General features: G+C 51.3%; 2 protein-coding genes across 6 annotated transcripts; one reads left to right on the top strand and one right to left on the bottom strand.

Moving 5' to 3' along the window:
- Positions 1-928: 928 nt before the first annotated feature.
- On the bottom strand, positions 929-6,871 carry Gpr152 (G protein-coupled receptor 152). Its single transcript, NM_206973.2, has 2 exons — positions 6,266-6,871; positions 929-4,247 (listed from the first exon to the last, which is right to left on the bottom strand). The coding sequence occupies exon 2, from the start codon at positions 4,206-4,208 to the stop codon at positions 2,673-2,675; it is 1,536 nt and encodes a 511-aa protein (NP_996856.1). The 5' UTR covers positions 4,209-4,247; positions 6,266-6,871; the 3' UTR covers positions 929-2,672.
- On the top strand, positions 2,590-11,247 carry Cabp4 (calcium binding protein 4). Of its 5 annotated transcripts, XM_030251095.1 has the most exons (8): positions 2,590-2,676; positions 4,727-4,927; positions 5,061-5,269; positions 6,793-7,467; positions 7,866-7,896; positions 7,978-8,121; positions 9,454-9,563; positions 10,409-11,247. In XM_030251095.1, the coding sequence occupies exons 4-8, from the start codon at positions 7,114-7,116 to the stop codon at positions 10,661-10,663; spliced, it is 894 nt and encodes a 297-aa protein (XP_030106955.1). In that variant the 5' UTR covers positions 2,590-2,676; positions 4,727-4,927; positions 5,061-5,269; positions 6,793-7,113; the 3' UTR covers positions 10,664-11,247. The 5 variants fall into 5 exon arrangements, with proteins under 5 accessions (XP_030106955.1, XP_030106956.1, XP_030106958.1 ...); XM_030251096.1 differs by lacking the exons at positions 4,727-4,927; positions 5,061-5,269 and having other exon boundaries at positions 2,607-2,676; XM_030251098.1 differs by lacking the exons at positions 2,590-2,676; positions 4,727-4,927; positions 5,061-5,269 and having other exon boundaries at positions 6,879-6,926; positions 7,124-7,467.
- The last annotated feature ends 2,664 nt before the right edge of the window (positions 11,248-13,911 follow it).

Here is a 13,911-nt window from a genome sequence, read left to right as displayed (position 1 = left end):
CCTGTGAAGTCCAGCGAACAACATGGGGAGGAGGTCATTTCCTGTGGAGGAGACACCATGACTGTGTAAGGGGACATATAATTGGCTCCCAGGCTACTCGCCGGGAGGAGGGCTCTGGCTCTAGGCCTCACTGGGTCTCAGGGTGCTCACGCGTGTATCAGATAATGGCCGTCAGTGACTGAAGGCTTGTTTTCTACCAAGGAACCTCCTTACAAATGGGCAGATTAAGTCCCCAAGAACTTTGTTGAAGGCCACACAGTCAATGAGTGGTGGAGACAGGGCCCAAACCCTTAGAGATGCCCTGGACCCTATCCATGGTCTCTAAAACGAAAGGCTGTCCAGAAAGCTATCTGGTAAATGTTCACTAAATACTTGTTAGAGCAATTAATTCAACAAATGCTTCAGAAATCTCTCTCCCACTGGCTTTAGTGCCTCTGGTGTTTGAATAAGAATGGCCTCCATAGGCTCGGATATTTGAATGCCTGGTCACCAGGGAGTGGAACTCTTTGATAAAGATTAGAAGGATTAGGAGGTGTGGCCTTGTGGGAGGAACTGTGTTCATTCACTCTGCCTGTGATTGGGTAGTGCGGGGGTTGGGGTGGATCTCTAGCACTGTGCCTGCCACCCCTGCTACGATGCTCATGAATTAAGCAAGTTCCCAATCCCATGCTTTCCTTTATGAGAGTTGCCTTGGTCACGGTGTCTCTTCACAGCAATAGACTCGTGAGTGACTAAGACAGGGCCAATAGTTCCTTCATGCTACCAGTGTGATTTGAAACTGCCTGGGCCATTCTGTGGCATTCTCGTGTAGCCACAGGCAAGAGAACATACGCTCCATTATTTTGTAGTGCTGGTGACTGAGCCCAGGGCCTTGAGGATTTTAGACAAGCACCCTACTGTGGAACTGTATCACCAGCCCTTTCTTTTCTTTAGATTTATTTAATTTAATTTATATGTGTATCTGTCTGTATATGTAGGTGCCCATGGAGGGATGTTGGATCCCCTGGAGCTAGAGTTTCATGAGTGTAAGTTGCCATATGTGGGTGCTGAGAACCAACGTTGGTCCTTTACAAGAATATTTTCTTCTCTTAGTTGCTAAGCCATTGCTCCTGTCCCACGAGCCTTCGCCGTTTTGATCCAGGGTCTCACTATGTAGTCCAGGCTGGCTTTGAACTTATGAGACTCTTGCCTTGGCGTCTTGAGTGCTACGATTACAGGAGTGAGCCACACCCAGCACATTTCCCCCATCATACGGATCAGAAAAAAATGACATTAAGAAATGATAATGCAGTTGCCTGTGCAGCCTGCCACCTTGCCTTTCTAAGATGCAGGCATCCTAGAAGCGAAGCATAAACCACCCCCCACCCCCGTTGGGGACATCTGGGCTGAGGGAGGGAGGCCTGATCTGGGAGCACAAGAGGCTGAGAGGAGAAAACTGGTTTGGGTGACGAGGCAGTGACTGGAGAGAAACATGGAGAGAAACACGTGGGAAACCATCCTCAGAACTTCCTGTTTGTTTTGTTGTTTTTCCCTTACAACATCTGCAGCTGGAGAGGAAGAATGAGCTCAGCTCTGTGACCTCCGGGGCTTTGGCCTCCTGGGACCACGGTACCCAGGGCTCTCTGCCTTTAGGCAGCTTCTTGTCTGTATCCTGGGGTTCAAATTCTAGTGCACTCTGCACCTGCAGCTTCCCCAGATCCTGTCCAACCCTCCCTGAGGGTTAATGTCGCTAGTGGCAGGCAACATTAGTTCAGCTCTTGAATGGAGTCTGACTTTGAAGATTTCTTGAGCCTCTTACCCTCAAGGCACCCACAGGACACCTCTAAGCAATTAGAGGATCTCAGGTCCTCGAGTCAGATGGTGGCACTGTCTTCCTGTTGTGCAGTCCCAGCCCCTGGGGGCCATTTTTCTGTCAGTGGCCTCTGCTCCAGAGCCTCACTAGGTGCCAAGCTCTAGCACGCGCCGCACTCACTTTCTTATGTAATCCTCAAAGGGCCCTCAGAGCAGGAGCATGCGGCCTACCAAGGCAGGGCGTGACAGGGCTGGATTTGAATCTAGGCCTGGCTGCTACTGATTCTTAGTTGCACCTTACCAGGGAACTCCTGTCCTAGGCTTTGTGTGCTGGGCATAGATGAGCATCGGAGACAGCTTGGTTGTGCTGGGCCCATTGGCTCCTGCTGGAGTCTGTGGACTCTTGGAAGCCTCTCTTCTCTGTGGGAACATGTTTGTTGGGTGCCCAAGCCAGAAAACCAGACAGGAATGGGGAAAGTTAGGAAAAGATTGGGAGGAGATCAGATCCAGCCTAGAGGAAGTGCCTCATGCTATCTTCTACCAGGAGGATGGAGGCAATAAGGGGGAAGGAAGCATGGGTCTTGGGGGACCGAAGAACAGAACCAGCAAGACCATCCTCAGGGACTCAAGGATGCTGGGTGGCTCTATGTGCTTGGGCTAGTCATGGAAAAGCCTGGTGCGACCAGGATGAAGACATTCACAGCGCCCTGCCTGGGACTTTTGGTTGACTGGTTTCTCTTCCCCTCAGTCTTCCCGGCAGGCTCGAGGGACTCAGGGGCTCTCTCTCACTGCTGGGTTCCTTCCTGTTCCCACCTCTGCCCAGATGCTTCATCGGCTCTCTGACTCTTCCACTGCCCTGGCAGGCCTGTGCTTCCTGCTACTCAAGTAGGTCCTGCACTGGGGGCTTCTTCTGGGGGGACATTGCTAGGGCTTTTTTCCTGGGGAACAGCTGGTCTGTCTAGGTTCTCAGGGGTCCCAGGAGTGGGATCTGGGCATGGGCCAGAGGAGTTTTCCTCACCAGGGTTAGAGGCTGACTCGTCCCCGAAGGCAGGGATTGGGGTCTCTGTGTTTGACTGTGGCTGGGCTACAGGATCCAACTGTGGCTGGGTCAGGGGGTCCACTTGAGGCTGGACCACAGACTTTGATTGTGGTTGGGCTGAGGGGTTCACTTGAGGTTGAGCCATGGGATCCAACTGTGGCTGGGTCAGAGGGTTCACCTCAAGTTGAACTACAGTATCCAACGGTGGCTGGATCAGGGAGCCCACCGTAGGCTGGGCCACAGAATCTGACTGTGGCTGGGCTGAGGGGCTCACCTCAGGCTGGACCACAGAATCTGACTGTAGCTGGACAGAAGGATTCACCTGAGGCTGGACCACAGAATCCAACCTTGACTGGCCTTCAGATGTTGGTCCCGGCAGAGTCTGTGGCTCGGCAGGTATGAAGCTTCCAGGTCGTTCCTCGCAGACAGCAGCCGCAAAGGAGGAGAGCACAGTTCGCAGCAGGGCCCGGAGGTCAGCGCTGGCTGCCAGGCACAGGAAGGGGCTCAGGCAGCTGTTAAGCAGGATCAGGTAGTCAGAATAGACCAGGGCTTCCCAGAGCAGGTACCCGGGGTAGACATCCCATAAGAAAGCCAGATAGAGCAGCTGTGCCAGCTGGTAAGGTAGCCTCAGGACCACATAGGCTGACAAAATGGTCTTGGCCACACGGGCAAAGCCGTGGCAGGCCATGCGCCTAGGCTGATGTCCACAACAGGTCCTACAAGCAGTGGCTTGGGTGAGCACATGGCAGACCAGCAGCAAGAGGAAGGGCAGGAAGCCCCCCAAGATCTCAAGCATCCGCAGAGGCAGCTCCTCGGTGTCCCAGAAGTCCAGGCAGATGACCAGGTCATACCACCAGACAGCAGCCTCAGGGAAGACCAACCAGGGCACACTGAAGAGTGTGGCCAGCACCCAGACCCCAGCGCACACCCAGAGGGGCAGGCGGGCTGGACGGTGCCCAGGGTACCATCGAGGGCACAGTGCCAGCAAGCAGCGGTCCAGGCTGAGCGCTGTCAATAGGAAGAGGCCAGAGGAATAGGACACACCCCACAGGAAGTAGTAGAAGCGGCAGGCAGCAGTGCCCAGTGGCCAATGCCCTCCATGCTGGATTTCCAGGATTTGGAAAGTTGCTGCTGCCAGGAATAAGAAGTCAGAGAGGGCCAAGCTGAGCAGGAGCAAGGCCAATCTTGTGCCAGCTCCGTGCCGGGCCTGTGAACCAGCGAGCCATGCCATCAGCCCATTGGCTGGCAGTCCCAGGAGCAGCAAGGCCACCAGAAAGACTGTGTCCCAGCTGCCCTGAGGGTAGTAGTCCTCATCACTGAGCTCTGTACGGGGACCGTGGCCAGCAGCGCCCAGGTTGGCTTCCACAGCAGTGTCCATTCTGGGTCCTCAGCGTAGTGCAGGACATGGACTGCCAGTCTGCTGAATCAACAAATTCGTCATGGCTTGGTATGAGGGAGATGGTGCTGTGCTCTTTCAGGACAGTCACTGTCCCTCTCTGGGCCAGTATTATTACCTTTTGAGTAATTAGCTTGTGCAGGGCACTTACATAGATAATCTCAAGTGGTCCCCCTATAGTCAATCTTACCAGTGAGGAGATAATTGTCCACTAACTCTGTGATTTGGTTAAGGTTACAAGATATGGTCAACAACTCAGGCTAAACTTAAGACCATTTTGCCACGTGGAATCCATGTACCCAAGTGCATTTACCAGAGAGACCATTAAATGTTGTCTTCAGACAGGGTCTTGCTGTGGGACCCTCGCTGGCCCTGACACTTGCTGTATCGACCAGAACGGTCTCAACCTTGAGGCAATCCTTTTGTGTTAACCCTTTAAATGCTGGGATTACTAACCTGCACTACCAGCTTTGACCTTTTTTTTTTTTTTTTTTTTTTAGATTTATTTATCTGGGGCCAGGCATGGTGTCAAATGCCTTTAATCCCAACACTTAGGAGGCTCAGAAACAGGTGACTCTCTGAGTATGAGGCTAACCTAGTCTACACAGAAATTTCCAGGCCAGCCACAAGTGTGCTCTGGTGTCCAGAAAGGGGCATTGGATCCCCTAGAACTGGAGCTAAATGGCAGTGAAAGCTACCATGTAAGTACTGCTGGCTCCTCTGTACGATGCACGCATGGTTTTAACAGTTGAACCATCTTATCTCTCCAGCCCTGATTTAAAATTTTTGAAACAAGATTTCATGTAGCCCAAACTGGCCTCCATCTCATTATAGAGCTGAGGATGACCTCGAACTCCTGACCTTCCTGAATCTACCTGCGAAGTGCTTGGATTACAGCCACATACCACTATGTTCAGTTTATGCAGTACTGAGGATTGAACCCAAGGCCTCTTGCATGCCTGGCAAGCATTCTACCAACTTCGCCACATCTCCTGACCCCTGCTTCTTGTTTCTTTCGGACAGGCTGTCACTATGTAGACCAGGTAGACCTTAACATTTAAATGATCCTCCTGCCTCTGCTTCCACAGTGTGGGATTATGAGGCGTGCACTGCCATGCCCAGCTTCAGCTGTACGTCCTGCTCTAGGATAAAGAGCGACAGTGGAGCATCTGAGTGAGTGGAGAGGTGGTGCTCTGAGTTCAAGCCGTGGGAGCAACCTCCAGTGCTCCACAAGACAGTTTAAAACCTCTTAAAGGCAGTGATGCTGGTAATATCAGTACTGGGGAGGTGGAAGCAGGGGACCTGCCATGAGTTCAAGGTCAGCCTACACTACAGAGTTTTAAAAGCTTCTCTCAAACAAAACATCAGCTGGTGCACACCTGCAATGTCTGCATTGGAGAACTGGGTAAGGGGGTCAAGAGTTCAAGGCTAGACTTTTCTTCTTGGGAGTTTGAAGTCAGCCTGGGATACACAAGCCATTATCCCAAAAGAGAAAGAAAGAAAAGTACAGGATCATCCCTTCACAAGATCCTGATGTTTTGTCGTTCCAAATGTTTAAAATCCCAGGAAGAAAAGTGTCATTAGCAGACACCAGGTGAGGGCTGAGCCTCCAGGCCCTGGCAGGCTGTGGCTAGGAGGGTCCTGGGAGCAGCTGGTGGCACTTCAGTGTCTTGCACTGCTGCCTGTTTCTTCCCAGCACCTCAGAGTTCAGCAAAGGTGGCCCTGCCTGTCCCAGGAGGTTCTGTATAGGGGAGGCAGTGGCTTTGTGGCATGATGACAGTGAGGTGGCCAGGGGCCACTCAGTGCCTTCTGCTGTCCTTACTCTACCTCACACAACTGGCAGAGGGAAGAAGGCATCCCTCTGATGGTGGAGAGGGACTGGCTCCTGGAACACAGCTAGATCATGTCTGGAACCCGTGGTGGCAGCCACCATGCCCATGGCTCCCCACCTCAGCCCCTTTCTTGGCAGAGTCTCCTCTATGAATTCCAGCCCCTATGGCCTCAGAGTCTGGATGCCCCTTTCTCAGGGCCTGGCTTACCTGGGAGGTGCAGGCCAGGTAGAAGGAACAGGGTGCTGCCCGCTTGCCCAAGGTCCAGCCACCAGCCAGTCCCACGGTGGAGCTTGCCGCATGGCACTCAGTGTCGATATGGAGGCAGACAGGCAGGAAACCCAAGCTGAGGTAGCATCAATCATTCATGGCTCTGCTCTCCTGGAAACCCTAACCGTGGCCCCATAGGGCTTAAGCTGCCAGCCAGGGCCCCCCATTCCAACAAGGTCAGACAATGGAGACCCTTTGCTAGGAGCTCCTCCAGTCCAGGGCAGGCTGTGCCATCTCCAGTTCTCCATCAGCATCCAAGGTCTCTGGTCTGGTCTCTTTTTTTAACGTTTCATATGTCCTGTATCCCAATCAGGATGTTACTCTATTAGGGACTCAAAGTGACAATTCTCAGCCTTTTCCAGTATGCCTCCTCCTGCCTAAGGGGCCTTCACTAGTCTTCTTGGCCACACAAAGTGCAGCTATGGTACACTCTGAGATAAATGCAGCAATGTGTCTCCATTTCACAGATGGGGAAACTGAGACTTGGAATGATGAACTGGCTGCTTCTCCTCGGCAAGAAATGGCTGAGCTTAAGCATGAGCCCTCTGAAGCTGCTGTGCCCTGGCACCTTTACTCCTGAGAAGTTTCCTAGACCCATCTGGTACTGCCAGGCCACCCTGGGGCAGAGGGCAGGGATTAGGTTGACTGCCTGACTCATTTACCCTAATCCGCCTCACTGTGGATCCCAGGTGATGAACTCAAGCCTAGGGGGCCATAAGCAGCTTTCTGGGCCCTGAGAAGCAAGGGCACTCCAGGGAGCTACATCACTGAGTCCTGTTATCTTCTCCATGGCAACAGAGCACAATGTACAGCTGGTTCCTGGCTCCCAGAAGATCCCTAAAGGAGTTGTATCTCCCAGGAGTGCTGCTGAGGGCCCTGCCTTGACCAGGAGAAGGAGCAAGAAGGAGAGTTGGCACCCAGGGTCCCAGAAAGCCAGTTCTGGGGACCAGTCCTCTAGCCAGGGCTCTGAGGCCTCAGGAAGCAGCAAGCACCCCCCAAGGACCAAAGTGGGGCAGGAGGAACCATCCTCAGCCCCCGCCAGGCCAGCGTCTCACCGACACTCCCATCGACACCGTTCTGACCCCCAGCAGGATGCTGCCCAAAGGACTTATGGGCCCTTGCTCAACCGCATGTTTGGAAAGGTCAGGGGGGGGGGTCTCCGGGTGGGGGGGTTGAGGGTAATTCTCATCTGTATTCCTTCCTGCGCCTACATGCCAAGGCCTCCTTCTTGTGCCTCAGATTGGGAAATATAAGTGAGGGTAGAGTTGTGGCCTTTTGTATCCTAGACCAGGAGAGCCAGTGAGGGACAAGGCTGGCTTCAGGCCAGCTGGCTTAGTAAACAGAGGCAGACCTCACATCAGATAGCTAGGAAAACTCACTTGAAACTTCAGAAGCATGGGGAGAAGGTTGTCCTCTGCTTTGGGGTCTGTAGGATTTCAACTCTCTTCTGCTGCTTTGGTGGAGCTAGCCCTGCCCAGTGCACTTGCAGAGGCTGGAGGAGCGGTGGCAAATGGGGACATGTTGGCTTATTCCTATACAGGATCGTGAACTGGGCCCTGAGGAGTTGGAGGGTGAGTGTCCCTCACTGTTGCTGGGAGGTGGAAGGTAACCTGGGTCCAGCCTCCTGGCCTGACCGCTGCTAACCCCGACAGAGCTCCAGGCTGCCTTTGAGGAGTTTGACACTGACCAGGACGGCTACATCGGCTACCGCGAGCTAGGTGACTGCATGCGGACGCTGGGCTACATGCCCACGGAGATGGAGCTTCTAGAAGTGTCGCAGCACGTGAAGATGCGCAGTCAGTGATGGAGCCCTGCCGGGTGATTGGGTTGGGAGCCAGCCTGGTTACCTAGAGGGTGGGTGGGCCGTCGTTGAGTTACCTTTATTTGTAGTTATTATTAGTGGGGGTGGGGGTGGGATGTGTGAGCCACAGCATGCATTTGAGTGAGTGCTTCTATCATGGGAGTTCCAGGGATCTACTCAACTCAGGTCGTTAGGCATGGTGGCAAGCATGTTTATCCATGGAGCGCTCTGCTGCAATGGCTTTCTTTAGTTTTACAGTTTCTAAGCAGGGGATGGGATTTGCCCTGATGTGCGTATCCTGATTTGCTTTCTATTGCTGTGATAAACGCCATGACCAAAAGGAACTGGGAGAGAAAAGGGTTTATTCTGTATTACTTTACAACCCATCACTGAGGAAACTCAGGGTAGGAACCTGGGCAGGAACTGAAACAGAAACTAGAAAAATGCAGCTTACTGGCTTGCTCTTCAGGCTCCTGTTCAGCTAAGTTCCTTATACCTCTCAGGACCACCTTCCCGCCTTGTACAACTCACAATGGAATGGGCTCTCGTACATCAATCGTTAATCAAGAACAAGTCCCACAGACTTTTCTATGGGCCAATTTGATGGAGGCATTTTCTCAACTAAAGTTCCCTCTTCCTAGATGATCCTAGCTTATGTCAAGTTGACAAAAACAAAACAACCAGACAAATAAAAAACCCAAACGCAAAACAAACAAAAACCAACCCCACCCCCCCCACCAACAGAGTGGCAGCACATTGTTTTAATCCTAGCGCTGGGGAGACAGCGGCAGGAAGGAGATGCTCTATGAGTTCTAGGCCAGTCAGGACAGAATAGAGAAACCCTGCCTCAAACAACAACAGAAAGCACAATGAGCATTCAGGGTCAGTCATCTCTTCCCCACCCAAAGCTGTTACCTGCCTATTGGTGTTTTTGGGGGTGATGACCGTAGCAATCCTTTGGGAAGCTATTTAGTGCTTCCCACTCAGCTCTACAGCCCTGACTTCCGGCAGCCATAGCCCTGTCCCATGGAGTAGCTTCTTCCAGGTCCATCCCAGGATGAGAGCAGGAGGGTTGGTAAGCCATCCAAGGTCTCACAGAGCAACAGGATTTGAACTTGGGCTGCCTGCTCTGAAGCCAGGTCTTTTTTGGCCCCCTGGCCTTCACGGTGATCAGGAGTGTCCCTGATCACCCACCCTCACCCCTATGCAAGAAACCCCTCTACAGCAAGGAACTGGGTGTGCCTTTGTAGATCCAGAGCCCAGGTGGGAAGACAAAGAGTGTGGCATTGCCATCAAACCGATTGTGATGCTCTGCCTGGGTCCACAGTGGGAGGCTTTGTGGATTTTGAAGAGTTTGTGGAGCTGATAAGCCCAAAGCTGAGGGAGGAGACAGCTCACATGCTGGGCGTTCGGGAGCTACGCATCGCCTTCCGAGAGGTAAGAAGTACAAGGGTATGACAAATGGGTGGCAAGCATAGACTTACATCCTTACTAGAAAGTCTCAGCCTTCAGGAGGCCCAGAGAGGCAAGACTAGGGTCCAGGGTCAGGTAGGGATGGCCTGGCTGACTCCCAGTTCAGGTCTTCATGTCAGGGAAACTTCTCACCAAGGAGACAATGTTGGTTCTCAATGTTGGGGAGGGTCAGATGGTTATGGGGAACAGCATAGCAACAGGTAGTGTTGAGAATAGAACCACGATAGGATGTAGTTCGGTTGATAAGGTGTATGTATAGCTAGTGTGCACAAAGCCCTGGGTTCAATCCCCAGCACCAAAGAAAGCCAGGTATGGTAGTGTACACACGTAATCCAGGGTTTGGGGCGTGGGGAAGGCAGGAGGGTAAGGAGTTGAAGGCTATGCTGAGTTTGAGGACAGCCTGGCCTGCAGGAGGCACTGTCTCAACAATACAAACTCATCAACTAACTCTGAAGATGGCTGAGCATAGTCGTCCACACTTTTAATCCCAATACTTGGGAGGCAGAGGCAAGAAAATCTTTGTGAGTTTGAAACCAGCCTGGGCAGGATGACATAGTGAGACTCTGTTTTAAATAAGAAAGAAAGAAAGAAAGAAAGAAAGAAAGAAAGAAAGAAAGAAAGAAAGAAAGAAAGAAAGAAAGAAAGAAAGAAAGAAAGAGAGAGAGAAAGAGAGAAAGAAAGAGAGAGAGAAAGAGAGAGAGAAAGAGAGAAAGCAAGCAAGCAAGCAAGCAAAACAAGTAGAGCCATATGTATGCAGATATGCAGATAAGGTGGCGTAAAAGCCATGCTTGGACTCTCTACTTGGACAGTTTGACAAGGACAGGGATGGACGGATCACGGTGGCGGAGCTGCGGCAGGCAGCACCAGCTCTGCTGGGGGAACCACTAGAGGGCACTGAACTGGATGAGATGTTGCGAGAAATGGACCTCAATGGGGATGGCACCATAGACTTTGACGGTGAGTCACCCTACAGACACCTCTCCCATGCCTCTAGCACCGTGAACCTCCTTCAATCCCTGACCTGGATTGGCCTTTCCCTTCCCTCTCTCCTGCAGAGTTTGTAATGATGCTATCTACAGGCTGAGGCACCTTCAGGGACAACCTACTGGCCCTGGAGGCCAAGACACCAGCAGACACCAGACTACCACACCCTTCCCCAGCATGGAGAAATCCCCCTTCCCCCAGGCTGGTTCACCCCCTCACCACACCCAACTCCAGAGTCTGCCTGTGCTGTCTTCTCCCATCCCCAAGCTGTGGAGAGAAAAAAAAAATTGAAGCTGGTTACAGTTTTCACTGGAGAACATGATTTGAATCTCTTTAGATCCTGGAGAGGTAGGGAGTTCCCCACAACTGGCTGCATTCAAATGAATGAGGCATAGTGCATTGGGGGAATTCCTAGGACATGATGAATTGAGAGAGTAGCTAGATCACTTCCCACTACTTGTTTGTATAAAGGGTTGTTTTTGAAAAATGAACTTGGGCCTGGTAATGACTTTGTAGGTAAAAGTTTATGCCACTAAGCCTGAATTTGATCCCTGAAGTTTGTGTGGTGGAATGAGAGAACCAACTTCACAAAGTTGCTCTTTGGTAGGCTAATGCCCTGTTCACACCCCCTTGAATAAATAAATAAATGAAAAGTGAACTTGAATCTGGATGTGGTGGTTTGTGCTAGTATCTCTGTACAGACGGCCTAGGCAAGAGGGGCACAAGTTCAACTCCGAAACCCCTGAGAGGATGGAGAGCTCGTGTGTTAGGCCTCAGGGGTGGGCTGGCTTGCGGGAACTCAGTCCCGGACTGAGGGTTGGGTGCCCACCTTCTAACACTCACGGGGGACAGAGACCTGAGGGGAAGGAAGGCATGGGTCACCCGCTCACATTCCAAAGTCTGGAAAGCAATGGAGAAGAACTTAAGCCTGAGAGAGTGGCAGTGCTGAAGGTGACTGGTCAGTCTGCAGAGACAGAGGAGACCCAAAGGGGAGCCAAGGCTCAGGCCTTCTGTACTCGCCCCTGTGGACTTCATTTAAGGTTAGCCTGGAAGATTACAGATGCAGAGTATAGCATTCGATAATCCAAATGAAGAATTCTGATCGAAACTAGGAGAAGGCTGGGAAAGCAGCTTTTTTGTTTTGTTTTGTTTTTTTCCTGAGACAGTGTCTCACTTTGTAGCTCTGGCCGGTTTTGAACAACCTATGTAGACCAGGCTGTCCTGGAATTCAGAGACCCTCCTTCCCCTGTTCCACCCCGCAGATGCTGGCATTAAAGGCATGTACCACCTAACATAGTCACTAAGGAAATCTTTATGCCTCCTATCAGTGTGTCTCAAGATAAAGAAATACTGCTTATAGTGTCTATTTAGAGTTTTGGTTTCCAGCAGTGTTTGAGAAGTGTGACCAGTGTCAAGCTCTGGGTTGAAGTGTGACTTAGTGGTACAGTGCCTCCAGGCACTGGCAAGGTCCTGGGCTCAAATGCCAGCACCACCAAAAACAAACAAACCAACCAACCAACCTCCGCCCCCCCGCCCCCCCAAAAAAGGAAAGAAAGGCCAGCAAGATGGCCCAGCAGGCAAGGTGCCAAGTGTGAAGGCCTGCGGTCAGTCCCCGGGATCCACATGCAGAGGGAGAGAACTGATTCCCACAGGTGTCCTCTGACATGCCACATAGGATGCTGCATGTATGAACCTCTACTCTCAAATAAATAATGTAATTTTAACAACAGAAAAAAAGCTCATTTGTTACAATTTTAAGTGATGTATACTGGGTCAAAGAATGGAATTAGACTCAAATCTGACTTAAAAATTCTTTTTAAGCGATGGTGGCACACACTTTATTGCCAGCCCCGTGGAGCCAGAGGCAGGTAGATCTGAGTTTGAGGCCAACCTGGTCTACATAGCAAGTTCCAGGCCAGTCAGCTACACAGTGAAGCTCTTTGCTTAAGCTTTTGAGTTTTTGTTTTTTTTGTTTTTTTGTTTTTTTGTTTTTTTTTGAGACAGGCTGCCTCAGTGTTCAAGGCCATCCTGGAACTCATTATGGAGCCCAGGCTGGCCTTGAATCCAGAGATTCCCTTGCCTTTGCCTCCTGAGTGCTGGGATTAAAGGCGTCTGCACCTCCCTCCTCGTGTGAAACTCTGTCTTAAACAAAAACAGGGCTGGAGAGATGGCTCAGTGGTTAAGAGCACTGACTGCTCTTCCAGAGGTCCTGAGTTCAAATCCCAGCACCCACATGGAGGCTCACAGCCATCTGTAATGGGATCTTCTTGCGACTCCTACCCTTAAAAAAATAAAAAACTTTAAAAAAGTAAAAACAAATTATTATTTGTGAGTGTGGCTGCCTGCCATGGCACACATGTGGAGGGCAGAGGGTGATTTGGGGGACTCAGCTTCCCCCTTCCACAGTAGGACTTGGGGTTCAAATCCAAGCTGTGAGGTATGTGCTTTCATCCAGTAGGTTTCTTTTTAGTTGACAGTTTTGTAATTTCTCTTTTTCATGTCTGTTCTCAGTATTTATCTGACTGTAACTGTGTGAATGCACTGCTAATATAAACTATGGGCTTGGATGATGTCTTTTTCACTTTTTGGAGAGGTGGCTCAGTGGTTCTTGCAAAGGGCTTTGGTTTAACTCCCAGTAAGCACATGGAGGCTCACCACCTCCTAGGGCACGAGGACACCACAGCACACATGTAAGGGCAGAGGTCAGCCTCAGCTGCACTTTGCTTTGGCTTTGAGACAGGCAGTAGGTCTTGCTATCTTAGCACTTCTGATGCTGGGCCAGTAAATTTCTGGGGCTTCTCCTGTCTCCGTCTCCCATCTGTGCAGTGGTTGGGATGGCAAACATCCAGTCCTGTGTCTAGCTTTCTGTATGTTCCGGGGGTCCCCACTCAGAGCCTCACAACTGCACAGCAAGCACTTCATTTACCCTGTCCCACCTTCAGCTCCTGCAGCTTCCCACTGGCTACTTCTCCCTTTTCAAGACAGGGTTTTCCCGTGTGGCCCTGTGACTGACCTAGAACTCCCTTGATAGTTCAGGCTGGCCTTGAACTCAAGAGATCGCCTGCTTCTGCCTCCCAAGTGCTGGGATTAAAGGCATGCACCACCACAGCCTGGCTTTTTAAAAAATCACATTTGCGTGTTTGTGTTCAAGTGTCCCATGGAGTGTGTGTGGGGGTCAGGAAGAACACGTGGGAGTCTTCTCTTTCCTTCATGTGGGTTCCAGGGATTGAACTTAGGCTGTCAGGCTCCACAGCACTTGCCTCAATTCTTGGAGTCATCTTACAAGACATCTATGGTATAGTTGTATAGTCCCAGCCTCAGCTACCTG

The sequence above is a fragment of the Mus musculus genome, chromosome 19 (genome assembly GCF_000001635.26).
Source record: "Mus musculus strain C57BL/6J chromosome 19, GRCm38.p6 C57BL/6J".
Taxonomy (NCBI): Eukaryota; Metazoa; Chordata; class Mammalia; order Rodentia; family Muridae; genus Mus; species Mus musculus.
The sequence above is the reverse complement of the archived record's forward strand: the minus strand, read 5'-3'. Positions and strand labels throughout refer to the sequence as shown.

Coding starts and splice junctions, on each gene's coding strand:
- Cabp4 (XM_030251095.1), top strand. CDS start 7,114: ATGGCAACAGAGCACAATGTACAGCTGGTTCCTGGCTCCCAGAAGATC. Junction 7,897..7,977: donor GGGCCCTGAGGAGTTGGAGG/GTGAGTGTCCCT, acceptor TAACCCCGACAG/AGCTCCAGGCTGCCTTTGAG. Junction 9,564..10,408: donor TACGCATCGCCTTCCGAGAG/GTAAGAAGTACA, acceptor CTACTTGGACAG/TTTGACAAGGACAGGGATGG.
- Gpr152 (NM_206973.2), bottom strand. CDS start 4,208: ATGGACACTGCTGTGGAAGCCAACCTGGGCGCTGCTGGCCACGGTCCC.